Source organism: Simochromis diagramma, unplaced genomic scaffold, assembly GCF_900408965.1.
Source record: "Simochromis diagramma unplaced genomic scaffold, fSimDia1.1 OVJJ01000442.1, whole genome shotgun sequence".
Taxonomy (NCBI): Eukaryota; Metazoa; Chordata; class Actinopteri; order Cichliformes; family Cichlidae; genus Simochromis; species Simochromis diagramma.
In genome coordinates, this window is record NW_024387267.1 from 93,673 (window position 1) to 113,848 (window position 20,176).

Here is a 20,176-nt window from a genome sequence, read left to right on the forward strand (position 1 = left end):
TTACTATTGCAAAAACGGTAATTAGATCACCGTTACTTTCCCGTAGGAACGCTGCGTTACTGCGTTACTAAAACCGTGATTTTTTTGTGAGAATGTCTCATGACAGTGACGTAAGCGAGTGCGACATTGGTGACAACAGCTGTGTGCAGATCAACAATGGATAATATATTGAGTGCAGAGAGAGTATGAGCGTGCAGCGTTTAAAGCGTGGAAGTACTGACCTTATTTTGAGTTTGATTCCATAAAAAGTGACAAAAACATTAGTGTCCGTTGTGCGTGGGAACAAAACTTCTTTTTACAGCGAAAAAAAACACCCCTAAACTTCCAAGCAAGCACCGAGTGCGCTACGACGTAATGGGAAACTCACAGGGAAACTCGCAGATTCTTCAACTGACCGCCTGCGGCACACCTGCACCAGGGCAAACCTCCGACTACGCCACTCCTGCTATACAGGTGAAAATAGAGCAACAGGACCGCTACTCTTTGATTTTATTTATTTTCTGCTGTGTTTTACTTGCATCTATTTGAAAGAGTGAGTGTAAACAAAATAAAGATATTTTATTTTATGTGCTGGAATGTGCAGAAAATAGGTTTAAATGTTAAACAAATTTCTTCCAGTCAGAGAATGTTGCATATAATTAAATTTTTGCTTGATGCATAAAGTTAAAAGGTTAAAACTAATGAACCAAGTTTTTAAAAAGAGTCTTTTCAATTTGATTACATTTTGTATGATGGATTACGCAGAAAAAGTAGAATTGGACTGAAAGATCTATTGCTTTCCATACTTATTATTGTATTCCATACACCTATTCAGGTTGTAAATCGTGTTTTTTAAAAGTAACTAAGTAACTAAGTAATTAATTACTTTTGAAAATAAGTAATCAGTAAAGTAATGGGATTACTTTTTTGGGGAAGTAATCCGTAATTAGTTACTGATTACATTTTTCAAGTAACTTGACCAACACTGCTCCTGTGTGCTGCAGCTCCAGTGCTGTGTCAAAATGATGTAAAACAACAGCACTGTTCCTGTTAGCATGTCAGTTCATTAGCAGGAATGTGCACATTGTAGTGAATTTTAGTTCAATTCTATATACACGATCATCCTGCCATTATTCCTCATTAGTTTACCAAATATTTATTAACATGCTACTAAAATTAGGTTCTCACTGTTTTTGTGTTACAGTAAAAATTGTTGAAAATATATCTGCGCTGGGATATTAATGCATCATTTTAAAATACTAAAAATGTAGATTTGTGACCAGATCTGTAAAGATGTACAACTTCTGCAGGGGTGTGGGTTAAGAGCCATATACAGGTAGCAAACTCAGGGAGAGAGAGATGATCATTGTTCTGAGGATTATTGTCACTGTATTTGTGTGCATGACACATGAGTAAACTGTCCTCTAAGACAGAGGTGTCACAGAAGCTGTAGTCAGGTTAAGTCGTAGTACGAAACAAATTTTTGGAGATTTTTATGATGGTGTGTATTGATTTGAATGTTTGTTTGTTTTTTGTCATGCACTCACTGTGATGTTCTTCTGTTGCACATCCATGACTTGAATTAACTCTTGAGAAACTTCCCTATGATAACAGTAATGGTTATCTGTCTGTATCATATCAGCTATCCACTGACTTTCTGACTACATGAATGACTAATGAGCTATTGTACTTATTGTGATTCTTTTGGGAATAGAAATCAAATCAAATCACTTTTATTGTCACATCACATGTGCAGGCACACTGGCACAGCACATGCGAGTGAAATTCTTGTGTGCGAGCCCCACAAGCAACAGAGATGTGCAAACACAACAACACAAACGAGCAAAATACAAGAATGGCCGACCTGAAACTAATAAATATATGTACAATATATAATAGTGTATGCATTTCTGGATGTGTATACTAAATATTTTCGTGTGTGTGTGTGTGTGTGTGTGTGTGTGTGTGTGTGTGTGTATACACATTTTTACAAATTAAATAGTAAAAAAAACCAAAACAATAATAATAATAATAATAATAATAATAATAATAAAATATATAAAATATACAGAGTTGAATATGTGCAAAACAAGTGGCATTTATATACAGTGTGGAGTGCATAATGTTGAAGTTCCAGTAGTGAAGCTGAGGTGTCTATGACGTGTTCAGCAGTCTGATGGCCTGGTGGAAGAAGCTGTCTCTCAGTCTGCTGGTACGGGACCGGATGCTGCAGAACCTCCTTCCTGATGGAAGCAGTCTGAACAGTTTATGGCTGGGGTGACTGGAGTCCTTGATGATCCTCCCCGCTTTCCTCAGGCACCGCTTCCTGTAGATGTCTTGGAGGGAGGGAAGCTCACCTCCAATTATCCGTTCAGAGCACCGCACTACTCGCTGGAGAGCTTTGCAGTTGTAGGCGGTGCTGTTGCCATACCAGGTGGTGATGCATCCAGTGAGGATGCTCTCAATGGCACAGTGATAGAAGGTCCTGAGGATGCGGGGGCTCATGCCGAATCTTTTCAGTCTCCTGAGAAAGAAGAGGCGCTGCTGCGCCTTCTTCACTGTTTTGTTTGTGTGTACTGACCACGTAAGATCCTCAGCCAGATGTACTCCAAGGAACCGGAAGCTGCTCACTCTCTCCACAGCAGCGCCGTTGATGGTGATGGGGGTGTGTACTTCTCTGCACCTCCGGAAGTCCACTATCAACTCCTTTGTCTTTGCGACGTTGAGGGTGAGATGGTTGTCTTGACACCAGTGGGTCAGGGCGCTGACCTCCTCCCTGTAAGCCGTCTCATCACCGTTGGTGATAAGACCCACCACTGTAGTGTCGTCCGCAAACTTCACGATGATGTTGGAGCTGTTAGTGGCTGTGCAGTCGTAGGTGTAGAGTGAGTACAGGAGAGGGCTCAGTACACACCCCTGTGGAGCACCAGTGTTCAGTGTGATGGGGGATGAGGTGATGCTGCCCAGTCTGACCACCTGGCGTCTGTCAGACAGGAAGCTAAGGATCCAGCTGCAGAGGGAGCTGCTCAGTCCTAGATCCTGCAGTTTCCTGTCCAGCTTCGAGGGAACGATGGTATTGAATGCTGAGCTGTAATCTACAAACAGCATCCTCACATACGTGTCTCTCTTCTCCAGGTGTGACAGGGCAGTGTGTAGTGTCAGGGCTATGGCATCATCAGTGGACCTGTTGTGGCGGTATGCAAACTGTAGAGGATCCAGTGAGTCGGGTAGTGCAGAGCAGATGAAGTCCCTGACCAGCTTCTCGAAGCATTTGCTTACGATGGGGGTCAGGGCTACAGGTCGCCAGTCGTTCAATGAGGAGATGGTGGAGGATTTGGGTACAGGGACGATGGTGGCCATTTTGAAGCAGGCTGGGACTACAGACAGAGAGAGGGAAAGGTTGAAGATGTGCGTGAACACTCCAGCCAGCTGAGCCGCGCATGACCTGAGGACGCGGCCGGGAATCCCGTCCGGACCAGTAGCTTTGCGTGCGTTCACCTTCCTGAAGCACTTCCGCACATCCTCCTCAGACACAGTGTACGCACTGACGTCATCCGCGGTGCGCACACTGTCCGGTCTCATGGTGTTCGCTGCGTCGAATCTAGCGTAGAATACGTTTAGATCCTCACACAGAGAGGCCGTGGTCTGCGGTGTGCTGGTTTTCCCTCTAAAGTCTGTGATCGTGTTTAGTCCCTGCCACATACTCCGAGGGTTGTCAAACTGTTGCTCCACCCTGTCCCTGTACTCACGTTTGGCTGCTTTGATCGTCTTCCGGAGTTGGTAATGTGCGTGTTTGTAGTCCGATGTGTTCGCGGAGGCAAAGGCGGTGTTCCGTGCCGCCAGTGCCGCGCGAACATCTCCGTTAATCCAGGGTTTTTGATTTGGGAAGGATTTGACTGTTCTGGATGGGACGACATCTTCCACGCATTTCCTGATAAATCCACAGACTGAGTCTGTGTATTCATCAATGTCTCTGGCGGCCACGTGAAACATTTCCCAGTCCGCGTGATCAAAACAGTCCCGCAGCGCAGACTCCGATTGGTCCGTCCAACAGTGCACCGCCCTCCGGGTTGGAGCTTCCTGTTTCAGCTTCTGCCTGTAGGCGGGCAGGAGCAGGATGGAGCAGTGATCTGATTGGCCGAATGGGGCGCGGGGGAGGGCTTTGTACGCATCCCGGAAAGAGGTGTAACAGTGGTCGAGTAGCCGATCTCCACGTGTGTTAAAAAGGATATGTTGATGGAGTTTTGGTGAGACTTTCTTCAGGTTTCCCTTATTAAAGTCCCCGGCTGTGATAAACGCTGCCTCTGGGTGTGCGGTTTCCTCGCTGCTGATCGCGCTGTACAGTTCCCTGAGTGCACGGTCAGTGTCGGCTTGTGGGGGAATGTAAACAGCCGTAATAATCACTGCTGTAAATTCCCTCGGTAGCCAGAATGGCCGGCACTTAATCATCAGGTACTCCAGGTCCGGTGAGCAGAAGGATTTGACCGGGTGCACGTTCGCATAATCACACCAGCTGTTGTTGATCATGAAACACACACCACCGCCTCTGCTTTTCCCAGTAAGATCCTGTGACCTGTCCGCGCGGTGCACAGAGAACCCCGGCAGTTGTATTGCGGAGTCCGGTACTTTGTCCGATAGCCAGGTTTCTGTGAGGCAGATCACGCAGCAGTCCCGCATCTCTCGCTGGAATGAGATCCGTGCCCGAAGCTCGCACAGCTTGTTCTCCAGAGACTGCATATTAGCCAGTAATAAACTGGGTAACGGTGGTCTGTAAGTGCGCCGTCTCAGTCGAACCAGAACGCCAGATCTTCTCCCTCTGCGTCGGCGTTTGCGGCCTCCAGGGCCAGAGAACAAAGGCGTCTCAGGTGAGATGAATGGGGGGTCTGCAAACGGAGCGTCCGTGTTGCAAAACTTGAACTCCGGAAAGTTATAAGAAAGACCGTCTTTTATGTCCAGTAAGGTTTGTCGGTCGTACACAAGGAGACAAGTGCTGCTCGTGAAAAAATAAAGGAAAAGTAAAATTAAACACAGAAGAAAGCCGTTGCTTGGGGGAGCTCGCGACGAGGCTGCCATACTCGGCGCCATCTTGGAGACACATCATTTTGTGCAAGTAAAAACTATAATATTTTCTCCATATCTGTTAGATTTTAAAAAAAGATTATAATGATTCATTCTCATCCTGTTTTTCCTGTAAAGAAATGAATTTAAAAAAATCTGTGCTTTTGTTTTAATCTGATTAATACCCAAAGTTTCAAGTGGTGTATATATATACTGAGTGTTTCTGCCTTCAAACCATAAACTCTGGTACTCTGGTAACTCTGGTATGCATCCGAAGACACTCCTAATCAGAAGCAGGAAGTGAAGTCAACCACATATCATGCACTGTCGCATACAGAGCACATACAGTTTTTACACAAGTTCACAGCTGGTTCCTTAAATGTCTGCCATGAAACATTACTTGTGCAGGACCATCCTTTATTCGCTGATCTTCACAGTCCTCATCCTCACTTCAGATGCTGAGAGTAAGTGATTCTTATTAATTTTATATGCTCCATTTCAGTCTGAACACGTCTTTGTTTCTCCGTTCACGGCTGAGTTTAATATTTTTGCTGTTACAGTTTAAACATTGTGGAAATCAGCTGTAAAAGGTTTAAAATATCCTTTACCTTTTGCTATACACAATAATCCAAAGCAGGCAACTAATATTTTTTCATAGTAATTTACAGGATATGCTGAAAGGCTTGACCGCGCAGCCTTCAAACCTTCCGCCTTCAAAGAAAGCCTCAACATGAAGGACAAAACAAGATGCTATGAAATGGTCTTTGATGCTATGCAGGAGATTTTAGTTGAGTTCACACATGTGGACGATCTTTAGAGTTTTTCTGGATATGTTAGTATTACTAAAACAATACCATCCACTTACTATGCTAATCTTGAATCAATATAATTTTTTTCTATAACTTTTCTGTCATTACAGAATCTCACGAAATGTCACAGTGCAGCTGTTTCACCTCATATTTAGCTTCTTTTTTTGAACATTGTGACATTATACTGATATTCTCACAGAAAAAAATCTCACAGCTATTTTTTAAACTGCTCTGAAGCTTCTGATTTCATCTTCTGCCTCTCAAATGGAACAAAGTGAAAAGCAAAATAATCTCTTAAAGGTTTTCTGCAGGACAGTTATGATAGGTGCTGTCCTGAAAACACAGAAGTTTAAACTTCCAGTTTTTCTGTCATATGATGGTAAATGGCCTGTATTTGTATAGCGCTTTACTAGTCCACCCTGGGGCGCACTGACAGAGGCGAGGCTGCCGGACACTGGCGCCACCGGGCCCTCTGACCACCACCAGTAGGCAACGGGTGAAGTGTCTTGCCCAAGGACACGACGACCAAGACTGTCCAAGCCGGGGCTCGAACCAGCAACCTTCTGATTACAAGGCGACCTCCCAACTCTTGAGCCACGATCGCCCCGTGATGATAAACGGCTCCGGGACACCTGCTGGTGGATCTTGTAGTGAGACTGTGAGCTCAGTATTTAAGATCAGTGGAATATCTGACAGTAAAAGGTAGACATGAATTTAATACACGTGGCTTTAGGTTTCCCTTTGTGTTAGGACGGGTTCACTCACAGTTTGAATGAACTGCTGAGTTCATGCAAATTACTTTTCCACTCAACATCAAATAAATGTCACAAAGTGATTTTTCTTTTTAATCGTGTTTTTTTTTTTATCTTACTGTTTGTCATACCTCATGTTTACTTCTATTTTGATCGTATTATTGCATAATGGATATGTTTATATGTTTATTAGTCTTCAATTAAACAGTCTTTATATAAATGTATTGTCTAAACACCTTTGATCAGTCTCTTGTGTAATATATTGCTTTATGTTCTTAATTAAATTAAAAATAACATCAAACATTTCTTAATTTCTAATTGTTCTTCTTTATGTGTTTGGTATAATTTCTCTTCTGCAGGTGACTCTGACTGTTCTACAGAAATTAAAGTACGTCGCAACACAGTTTATAATGCATCAGCTGGACAACAACTTTGGATTAATTGCACAGTTATTTTTTTGCAATAATTCACCAACAACAGTCACCTGGTATAAAGTTGAGGAAGCTATTGTCCCCGTCAATGTCAGCAGTGACAGTCACATTAAAACAGAGTGGAAACCTTTAAACAAGTCAGCAGGGATCTTCTATTTGATCTTCCAAAACATTCTCAGACATGACTCTGGTCAGTATCAGTGTCAAAGTGGAGGAACTCTGGGTCATGCCATCACTGTCAATGTCTATGGTGAGTGTGGATTTTTCACTAATTATACTTCTCTAAGAAACCTTAACTCACACTGAACAGTGGACTTTTTCTGAATCTCATGATATTTTTGTGTTGTTCAGATCTCAGACAGCTTCCCTGTTTTGTTTTTACAGATCATGGTGAAATTACCACTATTACATAGAATAATGTCAGAGGTAAGAAAGGTTTTATATAATGTGTGTTGTTGTAGCTTTATTAAATCCAAACTGACTGAAACCTGTTTCTTCTTGCAGTCCGCACGACTTCTGCTCCTGAAAATACAGAAACCTTGTTGCTATACGTGTACTCTGCTGCTGGGATCGCCACATTCGTCATCATAGTCATAATCATATCTGTCATATCAATGCGAGGCTGTAGAGGTGAGCTGTTCTCTCTCCTCTTCAAAATAAAACATCACCAGACATACTGAATACTAAACATGTAAACTGTCCATCCTGCAGGGAAGCCAAAGAAAGACAGTCAAGCTGAAAATCAGGTAAGATATAAAATATTTCAAGCTTATCACATTTTTTCATCAATAGTTTTCCCCACAAACATTTTTGGATGTTTACAGCAGGTGGAGATCCCCCATGGTGGATCAATTCTTTTCAAAATTCTTTTCTTTGAGCACCTCGAAAGAGGAAGCCCCTCTACTCTGCGATCTCGGAGATGTAACAAGGGAAGAACACCATCAATGCAACACATTGAGATGACATTATCAAGATATAATGAGCAGGCATATTGACCAATCTGCGTGGGCAGAGAGACAGAGGAACAGATCTGTCATGTTTGCTGCTCTCAACCACGAGCTGTACAATTAGCAGGTGATGCAAAGATTCTCTTGAAGTGCAAAATACAACCTGTAAACCATAAGCAGTCATCTCCAGGGCTGAAAAATGATGTCCAAGTGCCAAAGCCTGCAGATCCTTAAATGTCCACTTGAGGCTTTGTCCAAAAGCCAGTCCTTATAGATAAAATGATGATATAAGAGAATCCTTCTGTTTTTTTGGCTAATTTCCCAGTTTATTTCATTAGCTTGTCATGATCCTGGAGTTTTCAATCCAGCCTTTTCAGTTTTTCTATTTTCAATTTCTGTTATTTTTAATTTTTCTGTCTGACTCTTATTGTAGTCGTATAATTTTGGTTTTGTATCTGTATTAGTTATTCTTTGTTGTTGTTTTTTTTTTTAATCAATAGCCTCAGGTCTTTTTACTTGTAGTTTCTGTCTTCTGTCCATGGTTTTAGCTTGTTTGTATTCTCTTGCATATTTCAGGTTTTGTTCGTCCCCATGTTTGCCCGTATCTTGTTTATTCTCCTTTACAGTGTTAGATGTTCCTTTAATTTGCTGGTCTTGCATGTGTTGTGTTCAGTTTTGCTTTTGACTCTGTTCAACTGTCTCCACTTCCCCTAATTGCCCTTCTTTGTATATAAAGCTGCTGTCTTCTTTTGTCCTTTGTCAGTGTCTGTTCTATCCTATTATTGCTAGCCTTAGTATGTTTTCTAGGTTCTGGTTTCATTAAGTTTATTGTTTTCATTTTTATTATTTTGTACTTGTTTCAAATTTTGTACAGCTCACAATAAATGACTTGCTTTCAGTTCCATTCAGTGTGCCTCTATGATTCACTCCTAACATTAAACTCCTTGGAAAAACTTTTGGATAAGTTTCTTTTAAATCTTATTAAGGGTTAACATGTGTGCTGTTTTTTAATGTTTAGCTTTCAGCTTCAGCAGCAGACACTCTAAGGTAGGGGTCTCCAACTTTTTTCCCCTCTGAGAGCTACTCATCCTTTCAAATGTTTCATTTCAACACAAACCAACCGAATAAGCTTGTTTTTCCTGAACATTTACAAAAATGTTGGTATCCACAACTTAAAAGTTGCATTAACATCACAAAAATATTTAGTTCACTTGCAAGTGCATGTTTTATGTCTGTATACACTACAGGGAAATGTATCTCGCACTACTAAATTAAAACAATGCTGTCAAAACAAAACAATGCAATTACAAATACACAGATATTATTTATTCAATTATGATTTCGTTACATGTGCCTGTTTCACTTCTCAAAAGCATTCACACTAAATATGTTTTTATCTTTGCCTTGTATCTGTAGGTTCAGGTGGTTAATTTTCTCTCGCAGTTACATCTGTCAGGAAACCAAGATCAAGCAGCAACTCAGGTAATATCAGATAATAGTGTGGTATCCTCCTCCCTCACTTCCATAAAAGCCTCGGTTTCACCGATCAATGAAAGAAAGCATTTCAGTATCTAACCCGACTTAACTGTCTTATTCTGTGTGGAGGAGGAGATCCCTATACTCGGCAGAGCGTTCCTCCAGGAACAACTTGAAGCTTCGGTGTTGCTTTGCCTTTGCTCGAATGGAGCTGATGACATTAACATTATTAACAACAGGCAGCATGACATGGTCAAATTCCATCATTTATGGGCATAGAGCCTGTTGGTAAGTGATGTAATGATAGTTTAGAAACTTAAGAAAGTCCGCATCCGATTAAATCCTGAGTCACAGCAGGTGCTCCATCAGTTTTCACAGACACCAGGTTTTCAACAGGGTTTTTTTTTCTACAAAGTAGTCCTTCAGTGATTGTAAATATCCGCTCCTCTGCTTGTAGTTTTAAGCGGAAGTAAAAAAGTCACCAAACACCATCTGAATGAAAACAGCCAGCTGGGCTGTATCACTGGAGTCGACAGACTCAGCACACTGAATTTAAAATGATTTGCACCTCTGCACGTCCAATTCTGGCAGTTTTAATGCATCTGCAGACAGTGCAGACATACTCCTTGCCAGTCACCTAATAACGTTTCAGCCATGCAGTCATAGTTTCCTTTACAATCCTGCCATCAGTGAAGGGCTTTTAGTGCTTCATTGAGTGATTTGCCACTTTCAACAAGGCCTCTGTCGCAGGCATTGACCTTTTTCGTACTGCCCATCAAAACTGACTCATCAAGTTTGACACCTAATTGTCAAATAATCATTTGATAGAAAAACTATGAATTTGATTCCTCGTACATATAAGTTGGTTTGATGATTGACCAATCAAATTTGACTACACAAGTTTTGAAATGTATTTGAAAAGGAGCAACATGTTGGAGGCTCCTGCTCTAAGAAGTATGCTGTCCAGATTTTCCAGAAAGTTCATTTTATTTTAAGAACGTTTTTTTAAGTTAGCTAAAGGTACCATGCTATCTAGTGTCACAGGGATAAGCATTTTACTAATCAAGCTAGCCTAACTAAATGAGCTAGTCTGCCTAACCCTGTGAACTGAATATGGTCACACTCTGTTAAAAAATACAACAAAACGGCACCTTTCAAAAAGTCAAGAATTCAAAACAACAGACCTCAAACCTGTGGGTGAGATCACAATGGCCAGTGTAGCTAGAGATGGAGATGTAAGGTGATTGTTGCCAACAAATGCAAAAGACTGAGACGTGAAAGAAGTATTTATATAGATGCACCACCTGCATGAAGGACTTTTAAAATGCATAAGTACAGAGTTAGCCAGAAATTACCAAAAATAATAACACTCTGACAGAAAAAGACAGTCTCTTGATTTGTGTTTTTCTCTTGCAAATGGACTTTCTTACTAAAGGTTTTATCTCAGTGTGTTTTTCCTGTGTGCTGCTCCAGTGTTGCCAGTGTTAGGTATATACTGGGTGCACCAGCCTCAAAAGCACAAACTTTAACACCAGTATGCATCTAAAGACCCCTGTAATCAGAAGCAGGAAGTGAAGTCAACCACATACAATGTACTGTCACATACAGAGCACAAACAGGTTTTAACCACGTAGACAGCTGGTTACTTAAATGTCTGCCATGAAACATTACTCATGCAGGACCATTCTCTATTTGCTGATCTTCACAATCCTCATCCTCACTCTGGATGCTCAGAGTAAGTGATTCTTATTCATTTTAAATGGCTCCATTTCAGTCTGAACACGTCTGCTTCTCTGTTCACGGCTGAGTTTAAAAATTTTACTGTTACAGATCGAAAATTGTGAAAAACAACTGTAAAAGGTTTAAAATATCTTTTATCTTTTGCTATACACAATAACCCAAAGCAGGCATCTAGTAGTTTTTATAGTAATTGAAAAGGACACGTTGAAAGGCTTGACCGCGCAGCCTTCAAACCTTCCGCCTTGAAAGAAAGCCTCAACATTAAGGACAAAACAAGACACTGTGAAATGGTCTTTGATGCTATGCTGGAGATTTTAGTTGAGTTCACACATATGGACGATCTTTAGAGTTTTTCTGGATGTTTTAATATTCATCCATCCATCTATTCGCTTCTGCTTATCCCTTTTCAGGGTTGCGGGGGGCTGGAACCCTGCCGACCTGGGGCGAGAGGCAGGGTGCCAGACTGCCGCAGGGCTAACACAGACACAGGCAACAATTTGCATTCACATTCACACCCGCTTTTAATAAAATACATTTTTAATATTACTAAAACAATCACCATCCACTTACTGTACCAATCTTGAATCAATATAAAATCTGAATATTTTTTCCTCAACTTTTCTGACATAACAGAAACTCATTTAATGTCACAATGCAGCTGTTTCACCTCATATTTTGTCTCTTTTTGTACATTTTGAGCCAATCATAAAAATACCCAGCCTTTAACGTTCAGAAATTTGAACATGAAACTTGTTTTAAAAGAAAGAATTGGTTTCAACTCAGACCCCAGAGCAGCAAAGTGCTCAAACCACAGATGCGCCACAGATGACTTGCTTCCCTGAATTTACTGTGTGGTGGACACAAACCTGTGAAACATTTTCTGTGCGCTAGTTAAGATTTCTGTGCATAGTCATTTCTAAACTATACAGCTAAAAACAAATTAAAGGAAAACTTTGAAAATGCAACAAATCTCAATGGGGAAAACTATGGACTGGGTAGTGTGTTAGGAATAACAAGGATGCCACATTTTGTACTGGAGATGAAAATTATCGACCTACAAAGGCTGAATTCTTTTTTTTTTTTTTTTGAACAATGACCTGTATTTTTGAAAATACTACACAGTTGTAACAATGGACTTTCAATTCAGGCTTCCAAAATATACATGAGTCATATTTGTACAATGCATCTCTTGAAAAACATTCCACAACATTCCTCAAAGTTATCTGCTGTAACCTGAATTCAACATTGTGGGGCCTTATGACATCGCGCTTATGTAAAAAATAGTTTTTTAAATGTAAGAGCCATAAGGTAATATGGCAACAGGGGTGTAATTATTAAAATGACACAAAGAAGAGACTTAAAATAACATTATAACCCACAGGCACAAAACCAAGAGACCTAAGCTGATTAGTATTGGCTTGCTTCTATCACTAAACATCATAATCACTAATACTAGACAATGCAATCTGTTTGTAGTGGTGCACCTTGGGAAAAAAATTGCAAACTGGTGAAATTGGTGCAAGGCACCATTTCCATTGAGAAAAATGGACATTCAAAGTTTGAATTTTTTTTTAAAAAGAGCCGTGGCTTGAAAAGTGAAAACTGCAGTAATAAAGGCCCCAAGTTGAAAAGTGCCAGAAAAATAAGTTTCACTATGTCCTGCAACTTTACCAGTGCTGGCTTAAAAGAAAGTATGGTACATATTCGAAGAGGTAAACATGTTGTTCCCACATCATAACTGGAAAACTGTTCAATCGTACAGTCTGGTCCTGAAAGCCTGGGCCTTCTTTGAAAGGCTGTTCCTTTTGAGCTCCATAACCAGTTTCTATAATACCTCGAAGGTATACTTTTCCAGTGGGTAGGTGAGGTTCAAAGTGTACATTAGTCCAAACAGCATTGCAGCTGCTAGGGTATAGTTATCCAAATCCTGCCAGACTCTCTGGCCTTCAAGGACTATCCCGATGTCCTCAGGGCTGCCATTGCCATCTCTTGACTTTATGATGTAAATTCCCATGGTTGTTTCCTTATTAGATCGTTGGATAATGGCTTCATCTGTGGCCTGGGCCGTGGGCTCCAGAATGTTCTGAAGTCTTCTTCCTATTTGTCCTCCTCGCCTTTTGAAGACCTTTATTAGTTTGTCAGATAGCACATCTATCTGCGAGAGTAATCTGGACTGCAGTGGCATGGTGGTAATGCGCTTAAACTCTGCATTTATCTTCAAGTGTAAAACTCCAGATGGTAGTAGATTTTCCTTTTTTTTTTTTTTTTTTTTTTTTTTTTGCCTGTCCCATTTGGTTCTTTAGCCGTCGGAATTGTTGTCTGAAGACCAACAAGGATACCCAATGGATTTACTTTGCCAAATGGATCATCGTGGCATTGCCGTATTGGTCCATTTGATCGACCTTCGCTTTTATTATTTATTATATTTTATTTTCAGATGTTACAGACGGGACAGACATGAGTGAGGGATAGGAAAGGGAGAGAGAAAGAGGAAGGAAAAGAAAAACAGAAGGGGAGAGGGACAGTGAGAAAGGGGGGGAGAAAAAAAAATCTCCTGGATCACCTGTTGAGAGAAGAAGAATAGAAAACAAGCAAAAAAAAAAAAAACCCAAAGCAACATACTAAACACAACACCATTGCATTAATCTAGCTAAGTGTAAACAGCAGTAAATACTAAATATTCAATATTGTTGTGCAGCACGCAGGACAGACAGCGCACAATGTGCTTTGAAGTAGCAGCCAAGAAAGGTGTAATTTAAGTCTACGAGCAGTGAACATCCGTGTGCACAAAGGCTGAATTCAAAGTCAGACAAAAATTATGACTTCAGGCTAGTCCATTTTGGCAAACTGTTACTGTAGCAACTCAAAATAGTGCTTAGCGGTTTGTGTGACCCCCACCCCCACATGTTTGAATGTATATGCCAGACACCATCGGGGCATGCTCCTGAGGAAGGAATGGTGTCCTGGGGATCTGCACCCAGATCTGGACCAGGCCATCACTGAGTCCCTGGACAGTCTTAGGTGCAACCTGGTGGTGTAAGATGGACTGAAACATAATGTTACACAGGTGTTCTGTTGGATTTATGTCAGGTTGGTGTGGAGGCCAGTCAGTGGTGCAAATTCCTTCATCCTCTCATGTGAAAACTCTCGCCACATAAGGCCAGGTACTGTTGTTGACTAGGAGGAACCCAGGACCCACTGCACCAGTGTAGAATCTGATAGTGGGTGCAAGAATTTAACTCCCAGATTTAGTCATCGTTCCTTCCACCACTGACCCTCCACCAAACCATCTGTGAAAAGCACAGGACATCAGTGGTGGACCTGCCTATACTGATATTCTCACAGGTAAACTACTGTGAATCTTCAGGGTTTATCTTATTCTTCTCAACATAAAATTATTTGGTACAAAATGAAAAGCAAATGATTTCTTAAAGGTTTTCTAGAGGACAGTAATGATACATGCTGTCACAGAAGTTTAAACTTCCAGTTTTTCTGTCATATGATAAACGGCTTCGTGACACCTGCTGGTGGATCTTGTAGTGAGAGTGTGAGCTCAGTTTTTAAGAGCAGTGGAATATCTGACAGTAAAAGGTATACATTAAATTAATACACATGGCTTTAGGTTCCCCTTTGTGTTAGGACGGGTTCACTCACAGTTTGCTGAACTTCTGGAGTTCATGCAAATTACTTTTCCTGTCACAGTTCTGGGTCATTTTGACCCAGCATTTTCTTTTTCTTATATTTTGGTGTTTTTTTCTGTACTAGGATTTATGTTCTGATTCTTTAGTTGTGCTGTGTTCACTATCATTATTCTAGATTTAGTTCAGTCTGCATCATTGTTACTTGTTTCTTGTTTCCTGTTTTACATTGAAAGTCCATGACTTATGTCAGTGTATTCACTTTTACTTCTCTTTGTCTCGTTTGCCCTAATTCCTCCCAGCTGTGTCTCCCTCCTGTTTCCCATTCCCTGATTACTCCCCTGGGTATATAAGCCCTGTGTTTTCCTTTACTCTTTGTCACGTCATCAATGTTGCTACCCTCTAGCTGCTGTGTGATTGGCTCCTGTTTAGGTTCTCTGTTCCAATTCAGTCCATAGAGTTTTGTTTTTGTTTTGGTGAGTTTAATTGATTGAGAGTTTTTTCCAGCAAAAAAAGCTGGGTTTTGAATTTAAGTCCCTGTCTCCAAGAGTCCTGCATTTTCGGTCCACCACTCCTGCTGCCTGCCTGCCACACAGCCTGTCATGACATCATCAAATAAATGTCACCCAGTGACACTTTTTATTCTAGATTTTTTTTTTTTCCATTTTTGATGTCTGTCATACCTCATGTTTACTTCTCTTTTGATCTTATTGTTGCAAATTATACTTTTTCTTTCTTTTGTACAGTGAGTATTCATTATACTTTTAATATCTTTCTAAGAAGGTTATAGGAATGTGCACAATTTTTATTTCTGTTTATATATTTATTTGTTTTGTCCAATTAAACAGTCTTTATATAAATGTATTATCTAAACACCTTTGATCAGTCTCTTGTGTAATATATTGTTTTATGTTCTTAATTAAATTAAAATTAACATCAAACGTTTCTTAATTTCTAATTGTTCTTCTTTATGTGTTTGGTATAATTTCTCTTCTGCAGGTGACTCTGACTGTTCTACAGAAATTAGAGTACGTCGCAACACAGTTTATAATGCATCAGTTGGACAACAACTTTGGATTAATTGCACAGTATTTTTTTGCAATGATTCACCAACAACAGTCACCTGGTATAAAGTTGAGGAAGCTATTGTCCCCATCAATGTCAGCAGTGACAGTCACATTAAAACAGAGTGGAAACCTTTAAACGAATCAGTATGGATCTTCTATTTGACCTTCCAGAACATTCTCAGAAACGACTCTGGTCAATATCAGTGTCAAGGTGGAGGGAGTACGGGTCATGCCATCACTGTCAATGTCTATGGTGAGTGTGGATTTTTCACTAATTATACTTCTCTAAGAAACCTTCACTCACACTGAACAGTGGACTTTTTCTGAATCTCATGATATTTCTGTGTTGTTCAGACCTCAGACAGCTTCCCTGTTTTGTTTTTACAGATCATGCTGAAATTACCACTGTTACACAGAATAATGTCAGAGGTAAGAAAGGTTTTATATAATTTGTGTTGTTGTTGTAGCTTTATTAAATCCAAACTGACTGAAACCTGTTTTTCTTGCAGTCAGCACGACTTCTGTTCCTGACAATACAGAAACCTTGTTGCTGTACGTGTACTCTGCTGCTGGGATCGCCACATTCGTCATCATAGTCATAATCCTATCTGTCATATCAATGCGAGGCTGTAAAGGTGAGGTGTTCTCTCTCCTCTTCAAAATAAAACATCACCAGACGTACTGAACATGTAAACTGTCCATCCTGCAGGGAAGCCAAAGAAAGACAGTCAAGCTGAAAATCAGGTAAGATATAAAACATTTCAAGCTTATCACATTTTTCCATCAATAATGTTAACCCACAAACATTTTTGAATGTTTAAAGCAGATGGAGATCCCCATGGTGGATCAATTCTTTTCAAAAGTCATCTTCAAGCACTTGGAAAGAGGAAAGAGGAAGACCCTCTACTCTGCGATCTCGGAGATCTAACAAGGACACCATCATCGTAACTCAATGAGCTGACATTATCAAGATATGATGAACAGGCATATTGACCAAGGAGGGCAATATGCCTGCTCGAGGAGGAGAGCAGCTATGTTGTGTTTGCTGCTCCCAACCACAAGCTGTACAATTAGCAGGTGATGCAAAGATTTACTTGAAGTGTAAAATACAACCTGTAAACCATAAGCAGTCATCTCCAGGGCTGAAAAATGATGTCCAAGTGCCAAAGCCTGCAGTTCTTTAAATGTCCTCTTGAGGCGGTCTCAAAGTTTACAGCAGAAATAAACATGGTTACAGGGTGGTACAAGAAAATGGTTTTGGTCTCTGTGGCTAATTTCCCAGTTTATTTCATTAGCTTGTCAGAATCCTGGAGTTTTCGATCCAGCCTTTTCAGTTTTTCTACTTTCAATTTCTGTCATTTTTATTTTTTCTGTCTGACTTCTAGTCATATAATTAAAAAAAAATTTTTTTTTTAATCTGTATTAGTTATTTCCTGTTGATTTTGTTATATAGCCTAAGGCTTTTTTTCTTGAAGTTTCTGTCTTCTGTTCCTTATTTTAGTTTTTTTCGTCCCCATGTTTGTCCATATCTTGTTTATTCTCAACACGTTCTCACTCCCAAAGCGTAACATTTTACGCTAGGTGACAAATCGTTAACATATTACGTTTTCGGCTACCCACCACGTTCCTAAATGACGACCTCGGAAAAAACAGGAAATATGAGAACCGTCTGGACTCCATCTACACATGTTCGCTCTTTTCCTTCAAATCGCTTAGAAACACGCTATTTAACATCATTATAGTCCTGGTTAAGATCAGGAATAAGGTTATGGTTTGGGCTTGGGATAAGGTTAGGTTTAGGGCTGGAATACAGGGCTGGAACGTCTATTACCGCGGGAGCGTCATTGCACTGGATTCCAGCCATAACCCGCCGCGTACCATAAGAACGCCGAAGGTCTCCTTTCGCGTTCCTCAGGAACGCCGCGGGACATGACAAAACGTCGACATGTTACGCCTCGGGAGTGAGAACGGGCTGTTATTCTCCATCATATTGTTAGATGTTCCTTTAATTACCTACTTCCTGTTTTATTTTGCTAGTCTTGCATGTGTTGTGTTCAGTTTTGCTTTTGACTTTGTTCAACTGTCTCATTCTCCCCATCTGTCTCCACTTCCTCTAATTGCCCTTCTTTGCACATAAAGTTGCTCTCTCTCCTTGTCCTTTGTCAGTGTCTGTTCTATCCTACTATTGTTAGCCTTAGTATGTTTTCTAGTTTTTGGTTTCATTAAGTTCATTTTTATTATTTTGTACTTGTTTTAAGTTTTGTACAACCTGCTGTCAGTCCACAATAAATGGCTTGCTTTCAAATTCAAATTCAAATTTTATTTGTCACATACACAGTCATACACAGTACGATATGCAGTGAAATGCTTAGACAACTGCTCATGACCTAAAGAAAAAAAGAAAAGGCTATGAATAAGATAGGAAATAAATATGAAAATTAAAAAGGGTAAATTTAACTAGGAAGGAATAAAATAAAATATATAAATTAAAGTTGACAATAAAATAACTGTACAACAAAATACACAATACACAGTATAGAAATATATAAGAATGTATGAAGAAATATAAATATATATATACACATAACAGCAGCCGTTACATTAAGTGTGCATCTGATTCACTCCTCATATTAAACACCTTGAAACAAGCTGGATAAGTTTTCTTTTAAATCTTATTAAGGGTTAACCCAACCGGTCGCAGCAGATGGCCGCCCCTCCCTGAGCCTGGTTCTGCCGGAGGTTTCTTCCTGTTAAAAGGGAGTTTTTCCTTCCCACTGTCGCCAAAGTGCTTGCTCATAGGGGGTCATATGATTGTTGGGTTTTTCTCTGTATCTATGAAGCGCCTTGAGGCGACTTATGTTGTGATTTGGCGCTATATAAATAAAATTGAATTGAATTGAATTGAATTAACATGTGTGCTGGTTTTAATGGTTAGCTTTTGCTTTACCAACAGATACTCTAAGGCAGGGATCCCCAACCCCCCCCGAGAGCTACTCATGCTTTCTAATATTTCATACCTAATTTCAACTCAAACAACCCAAAAAGCTTGTTTGTCCTGAATATTTACAAAATGATGTTGTCCACAACTTACATTTTGCATTAACACATCAAAAAAAATATTTAGTTCACTTGCAAGTGTCAGGGCTGACTGAATGGACTCCTACGAAGACTTGGAATCAAAGCAGAAAACAGTCTTTATCTACACAAAGCACCAGGTGAACTATATACAACGTGAGGGGACAGACAGGGCTCCAGGGATCCCCAGCAGATGGAGGGAAGAAACACACTCTCCACACTTGCTCTTTGATCCTCACTCCATTCACTCCACACGCTCCACTTCCTCGCTCAGTCAGCTCCATTTCCGCACTCCGAATCTCCTCACGCAAACTGGCTTCACTCCAAAGACACAAGCGCAGTCATTCAGGAAACACAGGAGCAGGTCCAGGGAAATGAGAGAATTACCACTAAGAACACCAGGGATCTCACTAAGCTGGGTTTCACTAACCAGGGGCGAATCTAAAGAAATTTTCTTAGGGTGGCATGAGAATGGCATGGAAATCAATTGGGGTGGCAAAATCAAAGCCTTTTTAAAAACACATATGCAGGTGTTACATATGGTTAAAATGACTAAAATCCAGTAAATATACACGTTTCATATAAATATAGTTTATAACTTAATTATTTCTGTAGCCCACATAATTAAACACTTTAGTTAAATAACACATTTGAATGCTGATTTAATCTACTGTATAGCCTGTATAATAAATAAATATGTAGCCCAGTAACTATAAAATCCAGAAAGCTACAAAACACAGGGTGGTTCATTTACAAACACAAGTCTAATTTAAGTTGAACTGTTTTTTGTTAGAAAAAAATCTAATTGTTACATGCTTAAATTTACACTGTCGTGAACAAAAGGTTAAACCTAGTTTTTCATGATTTGTTGGGTTACCCCTCTGAGGTCCAAAATATAATTGGCCTTTTTTGACTACTTTTGACCTAGTGCTAGTAGCCCTGTCACTAATGAGAGTCAGTAACGGTCCAGTGATGAGACCGTAGACTGCCAGGTAATGAGCCTCAGGTGTGTGATTACAGCCAGGTGCGTAGGCCAATGGCGGGAGCCCGAGATGAGCTCTGCCCAGGCAGTCAGGAGACAGAGGAATAGGGAGGAAGAGTGAGAGCAGGAACAAAATCAAAACAAAAAAACATGTAGCCTCACTGAGTCAGCTGGGTAGACACAGGGGCACTGCACCAAGTGCATGTTGTATGTTTGTGTACA

At 40.3% G+C, this 20,176-nt stretch overlaps 1 protein-coding gene across 2 annotated transcripts; it reads left to right on the top strand.

The window, feature by feature from the left end:
* Positions 1-9,137: 9,137 nt before the first annotated feature.
* LOC120715448 (B- and T-lymphocyte attenuator-like) lies at positions 9,138-17,470 on the top strand. 2 transcript variants are annotated; one of them, XM_040002466.1, is made up of 6 exons: positions 9,138-11,187; positions 15,830-16,150; positions 16,285-16,326; positions 16,407-16,532; positions 16,607-16,641; positions 16,721-17,470. In XM_040002466.1, exons 1-6 carry the CDS (start codon positions 11,103-11,105, stop codon positions 16,823-16,825), a joined length of 714 nt encoding a protein of 237 aa, XP_039858400.1. In that variant the 5' UTR covers positions 9,138-11,102; the 3' UTR covers positions 16,826-17,470. The 2 variants fall into 2 exon arrangements, with proteins under 2 accessions (XP_039858400.1, XP_039858401.1); XM_040002467.1 differs by having other exon boundaries at positions 9,139-11,187; positions 16,724-17,469.
* The last annotated feature ends 2,706 nt before the right edge of the window (positions 17,471-20,176 follow it).

What these genes read in the sequence shown, in the direction of transcription:
- LOC120715448 (XM_040002466.1), top strand. Translation starts at nt 11,103, where the DNA reads ATGTCTGCCATGAAACATTACTCATGCAGGACCATTCTCTATTTGCTG. An exon ending in TACACAGAATAATGTCAGAG is followed by an intron (nt 16,327 to 16,406) that starts GTAAGAAAGGTT and finishes TTTTTCTTGCAG; the next exon opens with TCAGCACGACTTCTGTTCCT. An exon ending in ATCAATGCGAGGCTGTAAAG is followed by an intron (nt 16,533 to 16,606) that starts GTGAGGTGTTCT and finishes TCCATCCTGCAG; the next exon opens with GGAAGCCAAAGAAAGACAGT.